Genomic DNA, 14,312 nt, shown 5'->3' with positions numbered 1-14,312 from the left:
CTTCTATGGACTCCTCTGCCCTAGGCCCTATTTATGCCATTGAGGTTTCCACTAGTGGAATAGATCAGGTTATAGGTCTATAGCCAGGCAAGAGCAACTGCGAAAGTGGCAGTGATAGCTGAAGATCCCTATTACAGTAATTAAACAATACACATCTTTGTTTAATGAATCCATGCTAGTGGCCTTTCTGAAACCTCTTTTCATTTGCATACCATGGCATGTAGGCATGCATATTGCTAACACATATGCTTGTGCACAAAACTTAATTGATTTTGATTTGTTTTAAAATGCTGGTGAATATATGGAACTTACTAGAGGTCTGAGTGCATCAGGACAATGTGATGATCAACTTTGCTTTGAGAGAAAGCTTTATGCATTTTGACAGCAGTGGAACACTAATGAAGCAGATGAGTTTTTTAATGTCTGCCTCCTCTCATAATGTTTGTCATGAGCCACTGACAACATTTACATATTAGATGTCCCAAAACTGGCTTTAACCCAGCAAGCGAACTTCAGGTCCCCCCCCCCCTGCACATCCTCCCCACATCTCGTTATCAGCTTATACTAGTTTATGCAATGTGTCTGACACTTTAGGTATGGAAGTCCAGGAGGAATTCATTTAATTCTTGCATTGCAGAAGATTGGACTAGATGAAGCTCGGTGTCCCTTCCAATTCTACAACTCTGTGATTCTATGACCATTAAATATGGAATAGCCATTGCCTACTCTGAAAAAAAATAGACCTACAGTGAGTAAATTGGCATTGCGGTGGAAAAATTAGTCCTCTCTTTCTAACATTCTCATATGTATTGCAGCCTTCTCTAACCTGGTACTCTCCAGATGTTTTGAACTACAACTCCCATCAGCCCCAGCCAGCATGGCCAATGGTCAGAAATGATGGGAGCTGTAGTCCATGATGTTTGGAGGTTTCGAGTCTGGGGAAAGCTGACATGGCAACCGTTGTTTTTTTTAGCAGTTAATGTAATTACTCGTGTAGCTAAATTATTTACAAGAGAGGTGGCCAGCTAGGCAGCCATAGGCCAGATTGTGTCCCCCTAAGGAACTTTTCCAGCTAAATCAACGAGACATAAAAAACCTTTCCTACTGTTTCATTAAGGAAAATATATAATGACTCCAGGTTGTAAGAAAGGGAGACATGGCCACTTATGAGAATGCCAGTTTGTTTAATAAAGTACAGTGGTATCTTGGGTTACAAACACTTCAGGTTACAAACACTTCGAGTTACAAACTCCGCTAACCCAGAAGTAGTACCTCGGGTTGAGAACTTTGCCCCAGGATGAGAATAGAAATTGTGCTGCGGTAGCGGGAGGCCCCATTAGCAAAAGCGTGCCTCAGGTTAAGAATGGTTTCGGGTTAAGAACGGACCTCCGGAACAAATTAAGTACGTAACCAGTGTACACTTCTGTACCACTGTACAGACCATTGTCTGGAGCATAGAGCAACACCCAAGAAAACAAAGTTCACCATCCCTGATCTAGAACACAATAATGCCTCGTTTATTTGAAGCAATAAGCACTGGGGCCCTTTTACCTTAAGCTTTGTTAATAACTGTTTTTTTTGCTCTGGTCCACTTCTTGGCATTCCTTGTTTTTTTCTGAAGAATATAAAGTAATCCCATTAAGGAGGAGGACACGTCTCAATTCCCACTTTTAAATGAGGAAATAATGCCACTGTAGTTTGATTTAAGACCCCATTATCAGAGCATAAATGTATGGAGATGTGTATGTTGCACTCTAAATTGCTTGTACAAAAGAATTCTTGTTTCCCTCCATCCTGCTGTGGACACTGAAGGAAGCATATGTTTTGAAGTAAGAACCAAAGAATATAACTAATTATGCTGCTCCAATCTCAGGAGTGCTCTTCCCTTTCTAGTGATGGGAGGCCTCTCATCAGTAATTTTAGCCCAGACAGAAGAATTGCACATCAAAGCCAAGCGTTGCTGTCCTGGTGACTAAACTGAACAAAAGCCCTATAATAGATAATGGGGATTCCATGAAACTACATAGTAGTAGCGGTACTAGTGGCGATGATTCTCACTTACTGAATGCTTTCATCCCCTTTACCCATGTTGCTTCCCTACATTGATTAAATAATAATATCCCTACATAATAGGTGGGGGCAGAGATGAGAGCAAGAGAGAGCCTAAGTGAAAGCAGAAGAAGTATCCTGCTGGATCAGACTAAAGACCTAGCTAGTCCAGCATCGTATTTCATACAGTCGCCAGCCAGATGCCTATGTAAAGCCCACAAGCAGGGCATGAAGGCAGCAGCCTGCTCTCACTGAGATCAATCGATCCATTACAGTCAACAGACCAGCAATAAAACAAAAGCACACAGTAGATTCTAGATTTCTGATAGAAACTCATTGAATCTACTTAGTTCTTCAGCTGCAGCAACATCCACTAGGGGCTGAATCCCCAAAAGGTATAATTCATTTACAGGGGTAAACATTTACAACTACTTGGTAGGTTTGTAACACAAACAGCTGTCCTTTGGGTCTGTTATAGCTTCTTTTGAGAACTTTGGATTGGGGCACAAATTCAGTTTTGATTTGCAGTGATAAAGAAGCCCATTAAGTTCTCCTCTAGGTGGAAAATGTAGGCACAGTCTGTGATACAAAAAGCAAAATAATCTATTTTATTTTGTTAAGGGTTGGGTTGATTAATTATATCTGAGGATGGGCAAGACCTTTTCCTGCCTTTCACACTGGTGAGACTAATACTAATGTAGTTCCTAAAATAGGCTGGGAGAGTGAGCCAAGAAACAGAAAGGTTTTTTTAAAAAGCAGAGTGTCTCTAAGTAACGACATTTCCATAGCCCCAAACAACAGGCCTGAACATGAATTACAGGAGACCTCCATGCCTTTATAACATTGCTCCTTATTTGTTAGATGAGTCTTGTCTGACTAGTTGTCACCCTGCTAATTCAAGAAGATCTGCTTGTATCTACCTTTCACTCTTTTGTGCTTATGTGCTGGCAAACTTTCCCCCTTTTCCTTCTGGGTGGGAGAATAAGGGAAAATATGCTGCTACGCTGTCAGTGGAAGATGAAAGGATCACAACTGGAACCAGATGTGCAAGGAAGGGGGGGGAAATCCTTTGATTTCCCCTGTTCTCCCACCTCCCATCTCTCTCTCCCCCAGCACAAACAGATGAGGACAAATCCCTTTCTGCCCTGCATTCTGCTGTTTGTCATCTTGAATCTAGCCTGAATTGCACTCAGCATGACTCTGGGGGAAGGAAGGACTTTGTGAGGCAACTCTCTTGTCACATACACTCCCACAGCTGAATGCAGTTCTTAACGAATGTGAGGGTCATGAATCTTGGAGAGAATGCCAGTTGGAGCCCTGGCTTCTAGAAAGCAAAAACTCCTTTATTGCCTACTTCAGTTTTGGAGGGTCTTTTTTGATGCTGCTAATATGAAATGAATAGAATAAATTCATCCCCGTGGCATACACTCCTTCATCTTGCTAACACTGATAGAAATTGTGCCCTTTTTAGAAGTAAACATTGCAAACTGCAACAGGCTGAGCTGCCCTTTATTGCATCTCTGTCTTTTTTGGTGTTCAAACCCTGGATGGTTCAGCAATATTTTCAAAAATATCCTTTCTTTGTATTAAAGGTAAAAAAAGGTAAAGGTACCCCTGCCCGTACAGGCCAGTCTTGACAGACTCTAGGGTTGTGCGCCCATCTCACTTAAGAGGCCGGGGGCCAGCGCTGTCTGCAGACACTTCCGGGTCACGTGGCCAGTGTGACAAAGCTGCATCTGGCGAGCCAGCACAGCACACGGAAACGCCGTTTACCTTCCCGCCAGTAAGCGGTCCCTATTTATCTACTTGCACCCAGGGGTGCTTTCGAACTGCTAGGTTGGCAGGCGCTGGGACCGAGCAACGGGAGCGCACCCCGCCGCGGGGATTCGAACCACCGACCTTTCGATCGGCAAGCCCTAGGCGCTGAGGCTTTTACCCACAGCGCCACCCGCATCCCTTTGTATTAAAAGTGGGAATCATTTACACATCCATTCCAGGATGATTTTAAATGAATGTCCATGCCACTGTGTAGTAATAGTAATAGTAATAATGATTCTGAAATTATTTTAGATGCTCTTGAGTCAAATATCTTATAGTGTTGCATTTTTCAGCCTTTGTGTTTAGTCTCCTTCCAGTCTTTGCCTCTCAGCTGCCACTGTTGATAACCCCTTAATCTCTTTAGTTGTGACACCATAATCTGCCAGCCTGGGAGAAGAATGGGGAAACAGAGGGGGGAAATAACAATAAATGCCACCCCCACAGCACTCTCTTAAATAAGTATTTATTAGATCATTTTTCCTGTTTTTCAAATGTAAATGTAAAACCAGTTTTACACATCCTAAGGGTATGAGTGAGGGATGGTTTATTTTATTCCTCTCTCTATACCTTATTCTTATAACCAAAGTCCTTGCTGTCTGGAGGTAATCCACAACAGGGAGGCGAGTTGTTACTTTAGTATATAATCTATCTAATCTATCTATCTATCTATCTATCTATGAATGATGGGAAGATTCTACTTTACACAGACCTTCAGCCTCAGCCAATCATTCCTTGGTCGTATTCCTGGCCACAAATACTTTTTCTCACTCTAAGTCACACACGCAAACCCCTGAAAGGATTAAAGCTCTTTTTTCCAGGCAAATGTTTCTGGGGATTAAAAAGGGAAAAAGGAAAATCAGTTATGCCAGTTAGAAAAGAGGTTGGCTAGCATTTCATCAATACAGATTTTGGGCATGGTGATGACCTTTTCCTCCTCTGATGACTTCTTGCAGCAGGAAAGCAAAGAAGATATAATGGAATGCTTCAATACCAGATGCATCATTGTGAAAAATGTCATTCAAATGCACTTGGGGAGGTGACTTAAATGCACTTTTTTATTGTACAAATTCTTCTGTTGGCAATAGATTCTGGTTGAGTAGTAGTGCCAGGTTAAATCCATAACCTTTCTCCCCCAATTTTGGGAACATTTTTCTCTCCTGGACAAAAAAAAAAAATCTACCCTACTAGATGTCAATCTTTATAATAAAAAAGCGAGCGAACAACAACACCTTAACTTTTAGCAATAGGATGAGTCAATAAGGCTGCAATCCTGTGCACACTTACGTAGGAGTAAGTCACACTGAACTGAATAGGACATACCTCCGAGTATACATGTCTAGGATTGCTCTGTAAAAACCACCTGTGGTTCACCCAGCCAGTGGATTGGCTGGTTCAGAATACATATTTCTTAATCAATGTAGTTTGAGACAGGACATGAAATGGAGGTTGCATTAAGTGCCTTTGAATATAATTTTACAACCTACCTAGGAAGCCTTTTTGATTGTCTTAAGTCACACTTACCCTTTCTGGATGTCTTCTGCCCTTTTCGGTAGGAGTTGTTTATTTAGCATTCCCCTTTGGTTTCTGCTTTTGTTCTTCCCCCCTACCCTTGGTATTTCACCTATTGCAGGTGATTGCAGCTTATAGCCCCTGTCTTGCTCCTTGGTTATTATCCTGATGTGTTAATTTTACGACATCTCCAAGTTTAACTATATTCTGTTTCTTATCGCTCCTTTGTTGCAGTAATGAGGATGTTAAGCGAGAGAGGGCCTATCGCTGATCCCTCTAGACGGTTCCTGCTTGCATTAGAGGCTGCCATTATCAGGACCATTTTTTGTTTAGCAACTTACAAGCAGTTCCCCAAAATGAGGTTCTTATCTATGTCCACTGGTATTTCTTATTGAGGCAGTCCCCTGAGACTCTATCTTAAAGGTTTCACTGAAAGCAGATACAGGGTTTGTACTACATCACCTTCATCCACTGCTTTTTGAAGTTTGGTTTTCAGTTATGTATGGAACAGCTGGGAGGGAGGAGACCCACTGGAGTATAATGAATAGACTGCAGCCTGTTTTGCATGCTGATTTCTGTGTTAACCCTGTCATCACTGCAACAGGCCACCATAATAGATTTTAACTACTTTAGTCTTCTCCGTTTGTCCTCATTTGCACTTCATATTGTGGTTTTTATGTTGATCTTTTCTGTGAACCACCCTGAGGCCTCTGGGTACAGGGCGGCATATAAATTCAATAAATAATAATAATAAATAATAATAATACAATGGGAAGGTGCTTCATTCTCGAAAGCCTTTGTAATGGGGGTGATAAGGGGAGAAGAAGAGAAAGTGGGTTGCTTAGTGACAGCTTCATTTTGGAGGCAAGTTGCAGCTTTGAATTTGGGGGTTTTCACTGGGACCATGGTGTGGGGGGATCAGCCCTACCATTAGGCGAAACTGCTGCCAATTGTCATGAAATAACAGCAAACTGTAACTTGTTTAATTGATCATTATTCCAGTCGAGCTGTCAGGGGGAAAGACATTTATGGGATTTTCTGCTTCAGGTGCCAAAACAACCCCTCTCTGGCCTTGGCACCTAGATTGAGTGGCAGGGGTCAGGAATGTCATTAAGTGCTCTGTCTCAAGCAGGAAAATGTTTCGAGATCGGTCCTGTGCAGGGGGAAATGGTTAATATCAGGAGCCGGAGTCATGTATATGTCAGCTGCAAAAAAACAACAACACAACAACAACATGGTGCCCATGGTGCCAGTGGAATTAACTCTTTATTCAAGGAAACAAACCACAGCTAGCAACTCTTTCTAGGAGGTCTTACCCCAATGAAGCAGTTGTGAGGACTGAAGGTCCCAACCTTCCCAGTGCCCACTTAGGAGTCCTCCTCTCCAGGGTCCTTCCCACACAGTCTCAGGCTGTGCCTGCGCACAACCCCCCTCTGCTCTGCCCGTTTCATTTCTCTGTGTGTTCTAGAACACCAGTAGGGAGGGGAGGAGAGCTGGTCTCAGCTGGAAGGGGAGACTTCCCTGGCTTCTTCAGCAGCCTGTCTCTCTGCCTCTTGACCCTACTCCTCTCCAGTCCCCACTTTTGCCTCAGAATCTGAACTGCTCTCTGCCACAGCCTGTTACCTCTTCTGTCAGCATCTCCTCCTCCCAGTCTGCTCCTTCTTCTCCCTCTCACCCCTGATCATCATCCCACCACCAATCCCCTGGCTCTGAGCCATCTTCCCCTGGGGGTTCCCCCACTGATGCTTTCAACCACTTTGCTGCATCCAACCAGTCTATGGCAGTTAGTAGCTCCTACCCCTCACCTGCTTCTTTTAAAAGGAAACACATACATTGGCAAACAATGTCTTTAACTTAACAAGTTTGGTCCAAAGTTTCACAATTATCAAGCTAATTCTTTATTTTTTAAAACAAAACAACAGCAATAAAACTGGTTGTGTTCTGATCAGGATAGTTTCTTTCTCTTCCTCCATTAATTGTTTTCTGCAAAATGATGGGCTGGTTCCCATTTTTAAAGAAAGTGCTTGCTTTTAACACAATTCAAAGTGTTGGTTTTGACCTTTAAAGCCTTAAACGACCTTGGCCCAGGATACCTGAAGGAGCGTCTCCACCCCCATCGTTCTGCCCGTATGTTGAGGTCCAGCGCCAAGGGCCTTCTGACAGTTCCCTCACTGTGAGAAGCCAAGTTACAGGGAACCAGGCAGAGGGCCTTCTCGGTAGTGGCGCCCGCCCTGTGGAACGCCCTCCCATCAGATGTCAAAGAGATAAATAACTACCTGACATTTAGAAGACATCTGAAAGCAGCCCTGTTCAGGGAAGTTTTTAATGTGTGACATCTTAGTGTATTTTTGGTCTTTGTTGGAAGCTGCCCAGAGTGGCTGGGGAAACCCAGCCAGATGGGCGGGGTACAAATAATAAATTATTATTATTATTATTATCATTATCATCATCATCATCATCATCATCATCATCATCCCAGTGCAGCACTGAAACATGAAAGCCTTTGCTCTCCCTGTTTTCATTTTCTTTTCTTTGCATTTATTGTTTTTGCTCTTGTTATTTCCAGGGGTCATTCTGCTACTTCTGGATAAATTGCGCAAGATGAAGTGGGAGCAGATGTGGAGGCTCACTGCTGAAAGAGAGCTAATGAGCATGCTCTCCACCTCGTTGGCTGACCAGGTGAGTGTGAAGTCCAAGGTAATGGCACAGAGGTTGCTCCTGAGAGTAAGTAAGGGGTGGGGAGATAGAAAATTGACACAACTTCCCTAACCAATGATGATTCTTTGCTGCAAAGATTCCCCTGGAAACATGTTGGGAATTAGGTACATAGAAGCATGGAAAAGGTACACCAACTTTCCAAGATGTGGGGTTGCTTGTAAACATCAAATAAATGAATGAGTACCCTTCATTGGATTAACATATTTATAAAAATAAATAAATACTAGAAGTGAGCTTTCAAGAATCACACCCTTTGTCAGACTGCAGGTGTTCAGAGTGAGAACTTTCAAAATGAGTATTGTACATGCGGAGGCTCTGTAGTTTATTTACCTATTTATGTGCCATATTTTCAGCCGTTCACTTGAATCTTGAAACGGCTTTACAAATGAAATAGAAGTTTGCAGATCCATGGCACCTCTACAATGAAAAACACTGGATTTTAAAAACCTGTAATTGGAAGCCTGCGCAGAAAACATTCTGAAAAAGCCAAAACCAGTCAGCAGCAAATTGAACCTTGCCATGGAGAGCTTTCCATGCAGAATGAATGTCATTATGGAAAAAGCCAAACCCATTGCCCTTACCATCCTCAATCCTGTAGGACTATCATGGAGCACAGATCAAAGGAACTGAGGAGCTACATATGAGAGGAGGCCCTACTAGAAGTTAGCAACTTCTGGGCCATTTACAGCTTGTGGTAGCCAGATGTCTCTTGTGCACTTAGACACATGCAGCTCTAACCCATCAAGCCAAAGGCAGCCTACTAGTCATATAGGGTAGCTTTCCATAAATCTCATGATTTTGCTGCCTGCTAAGATAGTGCTGAGCTCAGCTGAAAGTCTTTGGTTGCTAATTTTTGGTTCACAATGGGAGATGGGAGGAATGAAATACTATTGTATTTTAATATTTTGTTGGAACTCTCCCAGTGGCTGGGGAAACCCAGCCAGATGGGTGGGGTATAAATAATAAATATTATTATTATTATTATTATTATTATTATTATTATTATTATTACTGTTGCTATTCTCCACCACCTCCAAAGAATGGCCCAGAACTACATCATGACATTGTTTCATTCCAATGAGCATCCTGGGGATGGAGAGGAATGATGGTTTGCACTGGCAGCCCCAGTGTTGTCTATTTTACCCAGTTCAACTAAAACAGAAAAGATGGTTTTAAAAAAATGGAGAACTAGCTCTTGAGCATTTGAGGAATGCTGTTGGTGGTTGTTTATCCTGTGATTTCATAAAACTAACATTTTCGCCACTACTGCGCACGCACATTTTTCTTTTTAAAGAGATGCATGTCATTTTCTTTCTTTGAAACAAAAGGCTACAGGCTTCTACGAAGCCTGGAAATACCATTTCCTTCTCTACTGGTTTTGTCATTCTCAGTTCAGCAGTCATTATGATTTCATCTGACTCCAGCAATTGCAACCACCTCCCTCTCTTCCATCCCTTGCCATACAATCTGAGCACCTCACAGACATTAAGGATATTATCCTCGCAGCACAGCTGGGAGTTAGAGAAGACTCATTACCCCCCATTTTGCAGAAGGGATGCAGAGATGTGGAGCGATTAATGTTCTGATTCAAAACCTATCAAAGTCCATTTTAAAACTCCTGCCAAGTTTGGCTGCCATTCTGAAGCCAATTTTCTTAAGAACGGTATGCTGAAAACCACTGGGACTACTCCAGAGTGCCTATTGTTTCGGGTCTACAGCTTTAGATTGAGTTTAGATTGAAATTCTTTGACCAAAAGAGACACTATTCAACCTAGGACTTCAAAGGCAAGGTTGTCTGCATTCCATCCTTCCTTTTTGTTGAATGCTATTGGGACTGAACTGCCACCTGGCATCTTATAATGCATGAAATGTTAGGTCTGAAGTATGATTATGTGGGCTTTTGGGGAAGCATCATAGTATCCATTAGTCTTTACTAAAACAACAAAAAAGATGTCAGCACTTTTACTTGTTTTCCAAAGGCTGAAAACTTTGTGTGTGTTTTTTACAAAGTGCCAATTTTTTCTTCTCTTGTCTGGCAGGACATCTTCAATGCAGTCATCAAACAGAACCCCTTTCTTGTCTACCAGCTTCCTTGTTTCTGGAATGTGCAGCTGTCAGACCACACCCGCTCTGAACAGTGCTACCGGGATGTGTCTGATCTAAAGGTAAGGTTGAACAAAACTGCTTAATTATGACTAACTAATCCTAAGGGGACGCAGTTTGAAAGCACCCCTAAGTGCAAGTAGATACAGTGGTGCCCCGCAAGACGAATGCCTCGCTAAACGAAAAACCCGCAAGACGAAAGGGTTTTCCGATTTTTTAGCGGCTTCGCAAGACGAATTTCCCTATGGGCTTGCTTCGCAAGACAAAAGCCCATAGGGAAATCTCCGGGGACAGCGGGGAAGCGCAGCGCGCCTTCTCCTCTGTTCCCGGACCTGTCCTGAAGGCTTGCGGTGGGAGGAGGGTTTTTCGTCCCCACCGCCAACATTCAGAAGGCTGTTCTGAAGGCTGGCGGTGGGAAGAAAAGCCCTTCTCCCCCGCCAGCCTCCAGAAGAGTTCCCCGCAGGGCTCTCCAAGCTGCGGATAGCAGCCTGCTGCCCCTATCTGCAGCTTGGAGAGCCCTGCGGGGAAGTCCTGCAGGGCTCCCCAAGCTGCAGATGTCTGCCCCGTGCGAGGGGCGCTCTGCTTCAGCAGCCCTGCAGGAACTCTTCTGAAGGCTGGCAGCGGGAGAAGGGCTTTTCTTCCCACCGCCAGCCTTCAGAAGAGTTCCCCGCAGGGCTCTCCAAGCTGCGGATAGCAGCCTGCTGCCCCTATCCGCAGCTTGGAGAGCCCTGCGGGGAAGTCCTGCAGGGCTCCCCAAGCTGCAGATGTCTGCCCCGCGCGAGGGGCGCTCTGCTTCAGAGCGTCCCTCGCACCGGGCAGCAGGCTGCTATCCGCAGCCTAGGCAGCCCTGCAGGAACTCTTCTGAAGGCTGGCGGCGGGAGAAGGGCTTTTCTTCCCACCGCCAGCCTTCAGAAGGCTGTTCTGAAGGCTGGCGGTGGGGAGAAAAGTCCTTCTCCCCCCCCCCCCGCCAGCCTTCAGACGAGGTCCGGGGACAGACTGTCCCCGGACCTGGTCTGAAGGCGGTCTCCCTAGGAACGCATTAATTGATTTTTAATGCATTCCTATGGGAAACCGTGCTTCGCAAGACGAAAAACTCGCAAGAAGAAAAAACTTGTGGAACGAATTAATTTCGTCTTGTGAGGCACCACTGTAAATAGGTACCGCTTTATAGTGGGAAGGTAAACGGCGTTTCCGTGTGCTGCGCTGGTGCTGGCTCGTCGGAGCAGCTTCGTCACGCTGGCCACGTGACCCGGAAGTGTCTCCGGACAGCGCTGGCCCCCGGCCTCTTAAGTGAGATGGGCGCACAACCCTAGAGTCAGACACGACTGGCCCGTACGGGCAGGGGTACCTTTACCTTTACCTAATCCTGCATGAAGTTAGAGAGAACGAAATGGATGTTTTCCCACAATGCAACTTAAGGGATGCCCCTTTAAGCAACTGGGTAATGATATAAACAATGCACATAACAGCATGTTCAGACAAATCACTCCACATGTTGAAAGAAAGCAGGAAACCCCACTCCCCACCTCTTGCAGTTGTGCACCACAACTAATGTCCACACATTCAAAATATGCAGGATGAAGCGCTACATGTGTCCTGATGTACATGTGCAAAGATCTCCATAGGTCACTCCTTGCATAGAGTGGCTTTATAAACATGCATCTATACACTCATAAAGCACCTTTCTGTGCATTCAGAACGAGCAGGCATCTGATGCCACAGTGCCCAGGCTGCCCTCGACATATTCATGGTATTAAGCACCCGAGATGTATCCTACAATAAATGCCACTGGGAGTGGAGGGAGAAAATGTTCATTTTAATGATTGCCAGCTACTTTGTAGTTTCGTTTGCTGAGGAAATTGCAAATATACTGTAAATGCCAACACTTGGGCTTTGGACACATTAATGCACAATTCTATACACCTTTACTCAGAATTTGTCAGTCAGTGGGGTTCACTTCCCTGTAAGCCTGCATAGGGTCACAGCCTCAGTCACTTAAAAGAGGCTACATGTAGAGATGAAACAGAACTATCTTGAACCTGTTATCACCTTCAGCCTTTTCAGGTGAATGGACCCAGCCTGTTGCACTTCTGCCTTCTGGAAATGGGTAGAAAGGATTAAATAAAATGTACTGTATTTAGCATAAAAGCACAGTTGTTTTATGCAGGGAATTTTCCCAAGCAGCAATAGGGTGCCATCTGCAGTAGGGCTTCCCAAATGCAGAAAAGAAATGTTTGGTGCATGCAAACCATTGTGGGAATGCTGCTTTGCACAAGCAAACCCATTGGCACTTGCATGGATAAAATACATCCTTCATCCTTCCATCATTTTATTTGTATGCTGCCTTTCCATAGTTAAAACCATGCTCAAGGCAGCTTAAAGGTAAAGGGACCTCTGACCATTAGGTTCAGTCGTGACCAACTCTGGGGTTGCAGCGCTCATCTTGCTTTATTGGCCGAGGGAGCCGGCGTACAGCTTCTGGGTCATGTGGCCAGCATGACTAAGCCGCTTCTGGTGAACCAGAGCAGGGCACTGAAATGCCATTTACCTTCCCACTGGAGTGGTACCTATTTATCTACTTGCACTTTAACGTGCTTTCGAACTGCTAGGTGGGAAGGAGCAGGGACCGAACAACAGGAGCTCACGCCGTCACGGTGATTCAAACCGCCGACCTTCTGATCGGCAAGCCCTAGGCTCTGTGGTTTAACCCACAGCACCACCCGCGTCCCCAAGGCAGCTTACAACATGAAAAAAATCACATAATTGCAAACATAACAAAAGTAGTCACAAACAATAATCACATACACAACCAAATTGAAACAATTTCCACACAAATCATAATAAGATCTAAAATAAAGATACAACAAATAATAATATCAATAACAGCAACAACAAACCCTAAACAATAGTCCAGCCCAAGAGTCTGTTCAGCAGCCTCAGCTTTTGTAGCTGGAGTCAGTCCAGTCCCAGCCTTCCCAGGCCAGGTGGAAAAGGGCCTACAAGGCAGGGAGCAGGTCTTCCAGGACTCACAGCCAAATGGTCTCTAAAACAAATGCCGCCTCTTTCTAAGTGAAGCCTCTAACAGCTAACATAATTCCTGCCCTTCCTGTATTCTGTTGCTGTGGGGGGGGAGTGGAATGACTTCTTCCTTGTTTGTACTATGAACTAATGGTGCAGCTAGGCAAGCAGCTCTGTCTCGGCATCATAGTGACAGTTTAGTGAATGGTAGGCTAATGTATGAGCAGTCCTGCAGTTTGCGCCTACAAAATCTGGGTCCTTGATTTAAAAAAACAAAAACAGGTCATAGACTATTTCCAAAATAGATAGCTAAAGTCTAAAATTCTTAATGCTTAAGGAATGATTCCTGTTGACTACTTTAAGTTGGATTGATTGTTGCATTTGAGACAGATCTCACTCTTTGATTGCCCTACTTCCAACTTGCGAAGCAAATTCTACCTGTCACTACCTGGTTTCAGGGCCAATGTCAGGACCAGAATTGGCATGGTCAGGCATCTGCCAAGGGCCAACAGCCCAGCAGAGGACCCATTAATAAAAGCCATCTCAACCTGTATCTCCTCTTTACCACTGCAGCCTGGTTGTTCACCAGCTGCTTATTCTGCCTCAGTCAGTGCTGGAGCAGTGGATGAAGGAAGATCAGTAGATGCCACTGCCTGCTTGATCATTGGCTCACTGCCTAACAGTAAGCAAGTGGCATCAATAATCAAGATGAGAAGGAGCAGGACTCACTGTGGGAGTGGTCCTATGGACCCTTCAAAATCTGCAGCCGAGGCAGTGGCTGATTCTCACATAATGTTGATGGTTTAGTGCTTTGTGGACATACCTAGACAAGCCAGAACGAAGCATCAGATACATGTGCTTTCCCCATCCCTTCTGCTCATCCTGCATAGCCGAGAGGAGGACTTTGGCAGAATTTAGTCTAATTTGTAAAGAATCCTGGCTTAGCATTTAATTCATATCAGTGTTTTACTTTAAAGCAAACTTGGCTATGGTGTTTTTTTTAACAAGCCATTGTCAAACGATGGTTTATGAAACCAGAGTTTGTTTTAAGTCAGGACCCCTGGTTCAAACACATATTAGCAGCCTATGCATGTAGT

At 44.3% G+C, this 14,312-nt stretch overlaps 1 protein-coding gene across 1 annotated transcript in view; it reads left to right on the top strand.

The window, feature by feature from the left end:
* LARGE1 (LARGE xylosyl- and glucuronyltransferase 1) overlaps positions 1 to 14,312 on the top strand; it is a 328,203-nt gene that overhangs the window by 250,776 nt on the left and 63,115 nt on the right. Inside the window, exons 8-9 of the mRNA XM_081879465.1 lie at positions 7,943 to 8,055; positions 10,134 to 10,259. Of these exons, the coding sequence (XP_081735591.1) occupies positions 7,943 to 8,055; positions 10,134 to 10,259 (239 nt within the window). The remainder of the gene's footprint in view (positions 1 to 7,942; positions 8,056 to 10,133; positions 10,260 to 14,312) is intronic.

Source organism: Podarcis erhardii (genome assembly GCF_964252035.2).
Source record: "Podarcis erhardii genome assembly, chromosome: 10".
In the NCBI taxonomy this organism is placed as follows: domain Eukaryota; kingdom Metazoa; phylum Chordata; class Lepidosauria; order Squamata; family Lacertidae; genus Podarcis; species Podarcis erhardii.
This window is presented reverse-complemented; position numbering and strand designations above follow the sequence as displayed.